The sequence below is a fragment of the Hippocampus comes genome, unplaced genomic scaffold (genome assembly GCF_001891065.2).
Source record: "Hippocampus comes isolate QL1 unplaced genomic scaffold, H_comes_QL1_v1.1 scaffold382, whole genome shotgun sequence".
In the NCBI taxonomy this organism is placed as follows: Eukaryota; Metazoa; Chordata; class Actinopteri; order Syngnathiformes; family Syngnathidae; genus Hippocampus; species Hippocampus comes.
This window is the reverse complement of record NW_017805156.1, coordinates 24,452-36,380: the sequence shown is the minus strand read 5'-3', so window position 1 is coordinate 36,380 and position 11,929 is coordinate 24,452. Positions and strand designations below refer to the sequence as shown.

The window sequence follows — 11,929 nt, the reverse complement described above, 5'->3', positions numbered from 1 at the left end:
ATTGAAAGTCCTCTTTGTTTTTGTTTAGTTGTTTTACTTTGAAATCCTCTTCCATGCATATTTTTCGACGTCACGCGAACTGAAAAAACACTTCACTTGCGTCGATGTTGTATTCTCCCGTCTTCTCGCGAGAAATAAGCAGAGTCCCAAAGCGTTTGTAACCACGTGTCTCTATTTGGCCAATCAGAAAGCCTTTCTCAGGCGCGCTGCTTGAATCAGGAAGTTGCCTCTCTCCCCGTAAGACTGGAGAAAAAGAAGCAAATTTTAGCCAAAAATGGGTGATGAATCGGTGGCCGCTGGCGGATTGGCGTTTGGAAACGATGACAATGTGTATAAACAGGGTGAGAAAACCGACTCGTGTTGTTTAGTTGGTTTGCCATTGTGATCAAATGCACTCGCGCTTGCTAACAAGATAGTAACTGTATGTCGTTGGACTTCCCCACAGTTTTGGCCTCTTTTCCACTTTGTGACATGATAGAGGAGGACCTGAGCCAGAACCCCCAATTTTATAAACTCATGACCAGTCTGGCACATCATGTGGATAAAACTGGACTGACTCGCCCACTGAAAACGGATGTGGAGAAGGTATAAACAGGCATTCATAGCGTAAACTCCATCTGCAACATGTTTTTGTCCCTGCCAAGTATTAGTTTGCTATGTCCTCCTCAGTATTTGTTCCTATTTTCTTCAGGCTGAGCAGGAACTGCTGAGCCAGCGGCGAGTCTGGCTGCAGTCTGAGAGCCTTCACAGAGCGCTGCAAGAGATGAGCCAAGACCACAGGGTCAGGAAGCATCATGCTACTGTATCGCCTGACGAGAGCATGGTACAGAACATACGTTCCAGACTTTCCAGACTTTAACAAACATCTATGAGTCAGTTACAACAGGTTTCTTCTGTGCAGTTAACATGTCTCATTTTTCACATGTTCTCAGCTTTACGAGACAATGGAGAAGTGCCTTCTTGTGACCCAGTGTGCAAGAAAGCTGGATCCTAGCAACACCACCAATAAGGACCGGCCTTCCATTCTGGGTTTGACCCCGCAAGATGTCATGGCGCTCATGCCTTCTGAGAAAGTATGTCATCAAAACACACTTTAGTAAAGTGTGGATTGTGCCAATGTTGCTTGTAATTTGCAGAATATACAAAGAATGAAGCAGATTTTACCCGGAGAGCTGGAGAAACACCTCAAGACAAAATGTTTTAGTTTCCTCTCCTACTATCGACCTGAATGCGGTGTGCTTCCTTTTTTTACACATAAATGAATCATGTGATGATAGCTACTTGTGTATGTGTTAAGAGTGTTGATTTTTATTGTGTTATGATTTTTGCTTAGAGAATCAGAGTGACTCTCTGAAGACCAGTCAGTTGTCTCATCTCTCTGCGCAACTGGATGAAGACAAAAAAAAAGTTGAATGTCTGAAGGAAAGCTCCTGGGAAAAGAGAGCGCTCCTCCAAAGGCAGACACAACTATACCTTTCTGTAAGATGCATTCAGTACATTTTGTATTCATGACAGAAACTCATTCATTGCACATAGTTTGAAAAAGTGCGGAGGTTGGTATTTCAAACTGGTATTTCCACCCTGCAGGAGTTGACAAATTGTGTCCAGCTTCTTCAGTCTTTCATCCTGGAGAACCGCTTGAAAATCCAGCCTGATTTGGACAGGAAGAAGTTGGACTACTTTGAAGGCAAATGCGAATTAATCTTGCAAAAAATCATGTAAGCAGTTGAATCGCCATCTCCTAATAGATTGGTCTGTGTTTTCAGTTTAAAAATAAATAAGTAAATAATTTATCTGATTATTCCTTCATCATTTTTAGGGCTGAAATGGTTGCAATTCAGCTGGAAACCTACACAACTGACTCGATTTCCGCCCACAAAGAAATAAGGCAAAAGGAGTTTTGGGAAATAGAATTTTGAACATTACAGCCTGCTTTTGAAAAACATGTGATTCTTTTTTTTTCTTTTTATGCCTGAATTGCAGAAAAACCCTGGAGTCGGAGCTGGCAGCCTGCCAGGCGGAGAAACAGGTTTTGGAGTCAACGTTGTCTTCCTTTGAGATCTTGGGCAAGGAATTTGAGGCTCTGGCTGCAGAGTATGGGAAATTAAGAGAGAAAATTGAAATCAAGAAATGGGCTCAGAAGGAATTTACCAAATACAATGCCTAAGTCTTGATCCAACCTGAAATGGGGTTAGCAAACACTCAATGACATGACAGAACATGATCAAAACCCCTCAGAATTTTTTTAATATATTTGTACAGAATTGGATTCAATCTTTGTAATATTTGTTCATGGATTTACTCACTGTATAGTTTCCCTGTGTTCCCATCATGTACTGAATGAATTAACATTAAACAAGATTACATTGCCTTTAAATTTGATGTGGTATTATGGTCGGTATACTACACATTAGTGTGAGATCATCCAATTTCAATTAGACTTGACATAGATCTGGTCGGATTGGCAAAAATTTTGCTTTTTGTGCAAAATCAGTGATTGGCATTGTTTGCCCATCAATCAATTATGTCATTGATTGGATCTGAAAAATAAGACATTACAGCAAACGCGTTCTCGTTCACCCCAAGAATGAAGTGATGCTATCCGTAATAGTCCAAGGTTTCTCCGCATATATGGTTGGATATTTTTGCAATATTTGCATTTTGTGGTGGAGGGCGTTTTTTTTTAGGATCGTTTTTGGGGCTTTTTTCCCAACTAATTTCGCTACATCTCCTTTTTATGCAAATTTCGGATGTTCGTGGCATAGTCTTATCCCAATCCTCACCGAATAGCAGGGGTCGACTGTACAGTAAATAAGTTGTTTAAATGGATTGGTGCGTCTTCTGATCGGGTCGGAGATCATTTATTTATTTATTTATTTTTAACTTGGTGATCGTCTTCAACGTTCTGATTGTAGAAAGCCTAATTTCAATGAATTGCTCAAATAATTATTCATTTACTCCAAATATGCATTATTTGCAGCTACATATGGAGACATACAACAATAAAATGTTTTTTGCACTAGATAGCAGAAAGTCCTGTTTCCGCCTTCTGCCATTCATAAAACGAAATGATAGCTTTCTTCAACAGAACATGCCTCGATTTCACTAAACTTAAACTACGTGTGACATTTTTGTTTGGTGTTGTGCTGTAACATTTTTGTAAAATACAGTATGTGTCTTATCTCCGAAACCCGGGAAACACCGCTAATAAATGCAAAAACAAAGTGACAAACGGAATGCTATGTAGTGCACAGTGACTTCCACAAGAGGGCAGCATTCTCCAGGGAAACATTGCAATCAAATCCCGGCGACATTTTATTTTCGCTGCACGCCGGTCGTGGGTGAGTAAAGCCGTGTTTTCTAAACCATCTCTTGGATCTCGCTACATTTTCCAGCCACAACAACCAGAAGTGCGTGTATGGAGAGCCGGAAGTGAGCGCGGGGAAAGCATCCCGCTTGGCCACTCCCCCTTTTGGCCTCCTCTCATCAGCATCACGAGAAGCGGCCGCCCCGCCTCGCGACGTCGAACCGCTGCCGCTGCCTGGCTGGCCCACATCTGGCCGCCGGGACACGCGTCGTGGGTATTTATATACATACAGTATACATCTCGAAATCACTTTGGATCGCTATGTCTGAGGTCCGGAAATTCACCAAGAGGCTCAGCAAACCCGGGACGGCAGCGGAAGTCCGGCAGAGCGTGTCTGAGGCGGTGAGGAGCTCCGTGGACCCGGTGGTGAGCAATGAGATTTTTTTTGTTGTCTTTTTCTTGCCAAGCTAATATGCTTTATTACGCCAAGAGACAGAGGCATCCCCACTCGAAGAAGCAGCCCCTTTCTGTCAGTATTTTTTTTTTAATCTGTTGTATACGTCCACGAAAGTTAAAATTTGCATTGAAGTAGCATCAAAATGGACGGGGAAAAAGTACTGGAATGTTTTGTAGTGTCCATCCATTGATAAAGTGCATTGAAACACAATGTCGTCCAGTCTTCCGCAGCTCCTTTTGTCTGCCAGTTGGACAGGACATTCTTGCCTTGTCATGTCTGATGAACTCAGCCACATGGTGCAGTGAAGCACAGTGTAACCATGGCCTCATTCATTCATATGTAGCGTTTTTTTTTTTCATGAGTTAATAGCAGCCATAGCTGACTGCAGTCATGAGGGGATTAGGCGGTCAGTGGTTTGAGGCAATCGTAGAATAACCCTGCTGACCAAGCACTGTGGTTGTGCGCGGATTTGGTTCCACTGTGTCAAAAGCGCCGCTTTGCTTACTCTGATCAGTGATCAGCTGCAAAGTGCCCCTTTTTGTAATCTGCAGTGGAGCGTAGTACTGGTTTTCTAAGGTAGAGTTTATGGTGGATTGATGATTTCGTTTTGACATGAGAATGCAGTTTGAAGATTTGGTGGGAATTCCCTCAAATGTACTTCCTGTGACTGTGTGTTCAGCAATGCCCTCTCTTTTTCCCCTCGAGGGTATTTTTGTGGTCTGTTGCTGTATGCTTAGACTCCTTGTTTGTTTGTCTGGACTGGGGTTATAATACTTTATGATTTATCATTTTAAGATAAGATAAGAAAACCTTTATTTGTCTCACAATGGAGACATTCCCAATTTAAAGCAGCAAAATTATGAAAGGGAGAAAGTTAAAGACAAAAAGTACATAAATAAATCTAAAATACAAATATAAGCATAAGAGGAAGTCAAGTCCAAAATTTTCTTGATGATAATATGTTCTCTTGACCCTCACTAGTCTGAACATGGCATTCCGATTAATTTTCCGTTTGTGAAATATGAGTTTAAGTAGTAAAATCCACCCGTATTTATCCATCTCAAGGGGCGGCCATTTTGTCACTTCCTGTCACCTGCAAATGACATCGCAATTGCTCAGGGTTCAACTGTTTTCTGAGTTTGCTCACGAGGCTTTGGCAAGCCGAGGCGTGATTGGTCGTTACCTGAGCCCTGAGTAACTGTGATGTCATTTCCAGTCGACAGTAAGTCGCAAAATGGTCACCCCCTGGGATGAATAAGAAGTGCTGGATTTCGATGCTTAATTCGTATTCCACATCAATGCAATCTTCTTCTTCTTCTCCTTTCGGCACGTCCCTTTTCAGGGGTCGCCACAGCGAGTCATTAATTCCCATCCGTCCCTGCAAACCGCCCTATCAACTCGCATGTCCGTCTTGGCAAAAGTTTTACGCCGGATGCCCGTCCTGACGCAACCCTCCCCATTTCCCCGGGCTTGGGACCGGCACCGGGGAACAGTGTACCCCCAGGGGAGGGCACTGCTCCCCAGCGGCTGGGTTATTCCACATCAATGCAATATTAATCACAATACTGTGTTTACACTAGTGGGGCCGCATTATTGTAAACACCATTTTTGACTTGACCTTGGTGTACAATAAAGAAAAAAACGTCACTGAGTATTGTGTAATAAAGTCAACTGCAATTCTCAGACTGTTTGACCTTCCTTCTTCTATATAACGAAACTAATGTTTCACTATAATTGTAGTTAGTGTTACTTTTATGAATGTGTGATGCAGTTGAGGTCGTTTGTGTAAAAGCATTTTTATTTTATTCCGTTTCAATATTTTTTTCAATGTTACCTTTAGTTAGTGTGTTCATTTTAGTTAACAATAACAGCCTTGGTCTGGACATGCTAAATGCAGTGTTTGTCCCGTATATGCACATTACAACTATTAAGGATGATATTCACTGGACACGGACGTTGTGTACGCGTGCACAATGAGATTCATTGTATGAAGTGTGTCAGAAATGTTCCAGGACTGGTTGGATTTAAAAAAAAAAAAAAAAAAACTCCACACGAGGCAACAAATGATGCTTTGCTCATGTTTTTTTTCCTGCTATTGTTGTTGTTGTGTTGCTGCTGCTCATTAACTGCCCCGCTGCTGGGCTTGTCGTGCTGGTGAAAATTTTGTTTGGTGTCCTCATCCGCTCGCTTGCATGAACGCACATGTTGCCGCCCTCTGGAAACCTCACCGATATCATCTTCAAACCCCATGCAAGGACCAGGTGTGTCCTTTATAAGCCAGTTCTTATATTCTGCTTATTATTTCCACATAGGTAAAGAAAAGTAGAAAAGTCTTTTGACTGCTTGGCCCCCTCCCGCAGTCCCTTCTTGTGTGTAACATGATCCGCCCCGCTGGTGCTGCTCAAAGCTGGCCCGTGACTTGCGGCTCTGTGGTTGAGCTCGTTGCACATGACAGGAAGGAGGACTGCTGCTTTTGGGCCCGAGCGTGTGCGCCGACCTCAGCAGACTCTTGCTGTAAACGTTGCACACGTGTGGCCGGGCTCACAAAGTGAAAAGATGTGGCAGCGTTTATTTATTTATGATTATTTTTTTTAATCATTGCTGTCTAACTACAATTTCAACTTTCAATTGATGTTCGCTAAACTGACAGGCAAAGGACACGACAGATTTTCTCGGACCCCAAGATGCTTAGACAAGCGAGGACAAACCTCACTTCTCTCGGAAACTCAAAAAGTGGAAGTTATAAGATGACATCCTGTGTTACGTTGCCTTCGTTTTCATGTGTTCACATTTTCATTTCCATTGTGACTTCAGAGTAGACTTCAGAACACAACACAACTGTCTGACTTGAATCCCCCACCCCAACCACCCTACCCAGGAGCAGCCCAAATGTATCGAGCCTTTGGACTACGAGGCCGTGGTGTTCCAGAGAAAGGCTCAGATCCACAGCGACCCCCAACGAGACCTGCTGCTCTGCCCCGTCGACGATGTTTCGGTGATGTCTTGTTTCTTCTGTCCGCTTGAATGAGGTGCAGCTGCGAGCCAATTGGCTGACACAAAAAAGGGGGATGGCAACCAGTGACGGGAGGGAAAAGACATATAAGACAGTCTTACTCAACCAGACTTTGGATTGACACACTCCTAAAACTGTCATGAACTGCATGAAATGAGCTTCCTCTGTATGGAAAAGAACATTTCCATAAATAATAAAGTTTTGGAGCAACGGTCTACAATTGGGAAAGTACAATCAGCGTCTACCATTGAGGGAGTTTTTGCTCCAATACTAACAACAAACACACTGTTTCCTTTTTTGCTGTTTTGGAGTCCAAATTGGACCAAACAGAGGTAGGAACCCCCCCCCCACCTCCAAAAAAACCCCTTCTCTAAAATAAGGTCCAACGCAATGTAGCCAGACAGCACATGTGTTTTGATTTATTCAGAAAACTGCTTTGACCCTGAGACAATCTTGTGACGCTTGTATCTTTTCCACTCGAGTTTTTTGAGATTTTTTTTTTTGGTTCTCACCGTGTGCACGCAGGAGTCCCAAATATCCAGACAGAGGCGGACCGTGGTTCCCTCTGTGCCCCAGAATGCTGAGCGGGAAGCCAAGAGTCTGTTTGCCAAAAAGGTACGACAGCGCTAACTCCTAAAATGTGTGCTGGTTGAGAGGATCATGACGTAGAAGAACATTGCTTGAGTTTCCAGAATGGGTTGAAAGTGAAAGTCAACACCCCAAAAAAAATGTTCTATGTGTCTCCCCGATTCAACCACGGCATTCTGATTAATACTGAGTTTGTGGCGTATGAGTGAAGCAGCAAAATCCACCCTCTTTTTACCCGTCTCAGGGAGCGGCCATTTTGCCACTTCCTGACGACTGAAAATAACTAACGACCAGTCACGGCGCACCTCTTCGAGAGCTGAGCTCCGGTTGGTCGTTACTTGAGCCCTGAGCAACTGTGATGTCATTTTCAGTGGACAAGAAGTGGCAAAATGGCCGCTCCCTGAGATGGACAAAGACAGAGGGGGGATTTTACTGCTTAACATTAATCAGTTTGCCGTGTTTAGACTCGTGGGGCTGCCTCGAACATATTACTGTAAAAAAAAAAAAAAAAAAAAATTAAAAATGGGGCTTTACTTCCCCTTTAAGGAAAGCATGCAGCATGAGCGAAGCTTCATAGTCATACCTGGCAGGACTTTAAGTTGTGTGATTTTTAGTCGACTTCTGCCAAGCTGCGTTAAACAGATCCGTGTGTCCTTGTCATCTGCTCGGCGAAGCACTATTAAAGCTGGTTTAGGTGAGGTTTTCCAATATGTGCAAGGAGGCCCTTTTTTTTCCAACAATGCCCCAGAAACAACTCAACTTTAGTCCAGGCCCAGTGAGTCACAGTCAGAGAACAGAATTTTCCTGCAATGGTGTGCTCCTGTTATGAGATGTGTGTGTGCGTGTTTGTTTGTGTGTCTGGCAGTGCATCAACATGTACAAGACCGACTGGCATGTCATCAACTACAAATACGAGGCCTATTCTGGCGACTTCCGCATGCTACCGAGGTAAGGTGGGGAGGGGAAGTTGTGTTTACGATCGTGGTGGTGGTTTGCAGCGGAGTAGAAGTGAAAAGCTGAGAGCTGCTTCGAATAATTCTCCCCTCTGCCTCTCTCTTTCTCTGTCTTTCCGTAGCAAAGGCCTCAAGGCAGACAAGCTAGCGGCTCACGTGTTCGAGGTTGATGAAGATGCCAAAGATGAGGTACGGCATGCATGGGGGGACTCATTTGACGTCACCGAGCTTTCGATCATCACGCATACCTCATACACACGGGGTATCCAACTGATGCGCGGTGCTTGAGTCCGGGAAGCAATGCGATCACACAGGGCCATAAAACCAGAAGCCCTCTGTTAATGTTCTATAAATAGCCCTTATTGATCTTCCCCCTGCTGCCCTCTGGCCGGATGCGCATGGATTTGAATGGAGAAATTGGAGAAAATAAATGCAGCTCTGTCACAGGGGGACGGGCAGGCGGACGCGTGGTGGGCTCTGTTGCTTCATGAAACTGCATCATTGCCAGCGTTACAATAGTTTAGTATTTTTCAAGATAGTTTTTTTTTTTTTAATTCACTTAATTTTTAATTATTTTTCGAGCAGGTTTGTCAGTTGTTATTGGTTTAATTTTTTTTTCAAAAATGCTTTATTTTAGTATAGGTTTATTAGTTTTAGTTTTTTTTAATATACGCAGTGTATGTCGAGTGCAAGATATCTTCTGTCGGCATGTACAGCAAGAGCGAGCTAAATGCATTTAAAATGAACCTCAAAAACTCATGTGTCATATTAACTAACAAAGACAACGGACATTTTTGCTGTAACTATAGCTTGAGTTCGCAAAGGCAAAATGTAGTTTCACTTGGTTTCAATTTTTTGGAACAAGCATTTTCGTTGCCATTTCATGTCATTGAAAATAGTTGTTCAATTATATTTCGTTACAGTTTTAATTCCTCTTTTGAAATATCCTCGATGGCTCATTCCCGAGAAAAAAAACATTGATATCGTGTGTTTTATGTGCGTCAGGACACGTCGTCGCTGTGCTCCCAGAGGGGCGGCATCATGAAGCAGGGCTGGCTTCAGAAAGCCAACATTAACAGCAGCCTGTCTGTCTCCATGAGGGTGAGTCACCACCACCACCACCACCACCGTCGGGCTCGCACACAAAATGACAAGAGACCTTCCACGCCAACCGTCGTCCTTGCAGGTGTTCAAGAGGAGGTACTTCTACCTGTCCCAGCTCCCGGACGGTTCCTACATCCTCAACTCGTACAAGGACGAGAAGCACTGCAAGGAAACCAAAGGCTCCATCTACTTGGACTCTTGCATCGATGTCATTCAGGTCGCTAGAGCGTGAATCGCACTTTTGAGTTTACGACGGCACCACCCCCCGCTATTTTTTTTTTTTTTTTTTTTTTTTTTACACGAGGGGCTTTAAATCTGCTTCCCCTCATGCCGCGCGTGCGGTTGCCTGCTGCCAGAAAGCTTTTTGTTAGATGAAGCTACTCACAAGATGAATGGGAAAAGACTCATTCAGGCTAATGGCCCCGATGGGAAATCTTGTAATTTATTCCTGTGCGTGTGGATTAAGTCCCAACGCCTCCCCCAGCGTTCATTGATAATATGAGTTTGTGAATCCTGACCCGCCTCTACCTGTCCAAAGTACATCAATCTCCCCTTCTCCTTCAGAGCCCGAAAATGCGTCGGAACGGCTTTGAGCTGAAGATGCAGGAGCGCTACAGCCACTTTCTGGCGGCCGACAGCGAAGCGGAGATGGAGGAGTGGGTGACGACGCTCAAACAGGCCCTGCAGAACAGTACCGAGGCCTGCCAGGAGAGGAGGAATGGAGGCGAGTCCTTCGATGGTGCCTTGGGTGAGACGAGGGAAAGCCATTTTGAAAAATAATCCAATTTAGATTTTTTTATTTATTTTTTTACTCAACATTGCGATATTTTTTTCAAGGCCCTCGTCCTATGTAATTTTATGATGTATATTTTTAACAAACACAGGCAATAAGCTAATATGTATTACAAAAAACATTTCGTTTTTTTTTTTTTTAACTCAACATTGCGATATTTTTTTTAAGGCCCTCATGCCATGTAATTTTATGATATATATTTTTAACAAACAGGCAATAAGTTCATATGTATTGCAAAAAACATTTATCAACTCAATGTGCTTCACACAAGCAAGGAAACAACAGCAAGTTTTGACAAACATAACAGTTAATGACGTTGGGAAGCAAAGCAGAGAAAAACAAGGAGCTTCAAAAAATGACTTCTTCATACACAAGGCAACTCAATGTGCTTCACACAAGTAAGGAAACAACAAGTTTTTACAAGCATAACAGTTAATGACACTGGGAAGCAAAGCAGAGAAAAACAAGGAGCTTACAAAAATGACTTCAAGAACATATATTACACATTAGCAAAAAAAAAACATTCAAAAGTAAGGACATAAAGTAAGAGTAAGTTTCTAAAATAACTAAAAGAAAAAAAAGATTTCAAGATGTTTAGAAAACCTAAATCAGAGGCATGGGGGGAAAAAAACATTCAAAAGTAAGGACATAAAGTAAGAGTAGGTTTTTAAAATAACTAAAAGAAAAAAAGATTTCAAGATTTTTAGAAAACCTAAATCAGAGGCATGGGGGTGCAGGGTGGGAAGTGAAGTTTGGAAGCTGGATTTAAACACATTTAAACTCGGGGTTGACTTTGATTTCTGTTGGCAGCTTATTCCATTTGCGTACAGCTCAACAGCTACATGCAGCTTCACCATGTTTACTTTCAACTCTGGGCTCCACTAAGTGACCCGAGTTTGCAGAGTTCACAGCCCTACTGGGCTTATATTCAAGATATTATAATAATATACCCAAAGACAGTTTATTGATCTACTTCAGTTACAATTATTAACCACCAATTTGGCTTGCAGCCATTTCAAGCGTTCACTTAGACAACGTCACCAAATTCAAGCGTCGTAAGTCAGATTCCAACAATGACGCAAACAAATCCGTGGCTTCATCATTTCCACTTTCCATGAAAAAATGAAATTTAAACGTGTCATTGTTTAACCCGACAAGAAATGAATACGGGTTCCTGTTGATATAGTCTGCATCATGAATGATCCCCCCCCCCCCACCACTGCCTTATCCAATCAGATGATGACGCCACCAGCCAAGGTAAAAGTGAGAGCCCGCCAGAAGGTCTGGGGAGGAACCTACAACCCGAACTCACAAAGGTACAGATACTGCGCTGCTTTAGTGCGTATACAAACACAGAATTGCTCAAAAGATTTTTCTTTTCGGCGTCTTTGCCGCAGGCCGCTCGACTGCGGCTTTTCTATCACTGATGAAAAAGATCGCCGGCGATGGTCCGCGGAATAGACGAATAAATAGTTGGGAGGGTAGCATATATTTGCACGTTGTTGTTCCATTTTTCTTTTGAGATGCCTTAGTAACGTGTCCTCATTGAAACGGATCCCAGAAATGAAGACAAACGTCTCTTAACCTTTTTTTGGGTAGTACGCGAGGGAGACAGACCAGCTCAATAAGATCAACCGGAACGAAGGCAGGCAAAAGCTTTTCTCTCTGGACCCTGAGACACAGGTAGGGGTGGTTGGGGGGGGGGGGCGCGCTC

At 43.1% G+C, this 11,929-nt stretch overlaps 2 protein-coding genes across 4 annotated transcripts in view; both read left to right on the top strand.

Annotated features, from left to right (window-relative positions):
- The first annotated feature begins 175 nt into the window (after positions 1–175).
- Positions 176–2,361, top strand: haus4 (HAUS augmin-like complex, subunit 4). The gene is made up of 9 exons (XM_019868634.1): positions 176–341; positions 446–585; positions 692–823; positions 933–1,073; positions 1,137–1,233; positions 1,334–1,479; positions 1,588–1,718; positions 1,820–1,888; positions 1,984–2,361. The coding sequence occupies exons 1-9, from the start codon at positions 275–277 to the stop codon at positions 2,165–2,167; spliced, it is 1,107 nt and encodes a 368-aa protein (XP_019724193.1). The 5' UTR covers positions 176–274; the 3' UTR covers positions 2,168–2,361.
- A 1,071-nt stretch (positions 2,362–3,432) lies between these two features.
- dock11 (dedicator of cytokinesis 11) overlaps positions 3,433–11,929 on the top strand; it is a 26,663-nt gene continuing 18,166 nt past the window's right edge. Inside the window, exons 1-10 of one of the 3 annotated variants that reach the window (XM_019868670.1) lie at positions 3,433–3,733; positions 6,643–6,759; positions 7,303–7,392; positions 8,231–8,313; positions 8,441–8,507; positions 9,324–9,419; positions 9,505–9,639; positions 9,987–10,170; positions 11,452–11,531; positions 11,815–11,898. In XM_019868670.1, the coding sequence (XP_019724229.1) occupies positions 3,629–3,733; positions 6,643–6,759; positions 7,303–7,392; positions 8,231–8,313; positions 8,441–8,507; positions 9,324–9,419; positions 9,505–9,639; positions 9,987–10,170; positions 11,452–11,531; positions 11,815–11,898 (1,041 nt within the window). In that variant the 5' untranslated portion in view covers positions 3,433–3,628. The remainder of the gene's footprint in view (positions 3,734–6,642; positions 6,760–7,302; positions 7,393–8,230; positions 8,314–8,440; positions 8,508–9,323; positions 9,420–9,504; positions 9,640–9,986; positions 10,171–11,451; positions 11,532–11,814; positions 11,899–11,929) is intronic. The other 2 variants (XM_019868669.1, XM_019868671.1) reach the window with 2 other exon arrangements.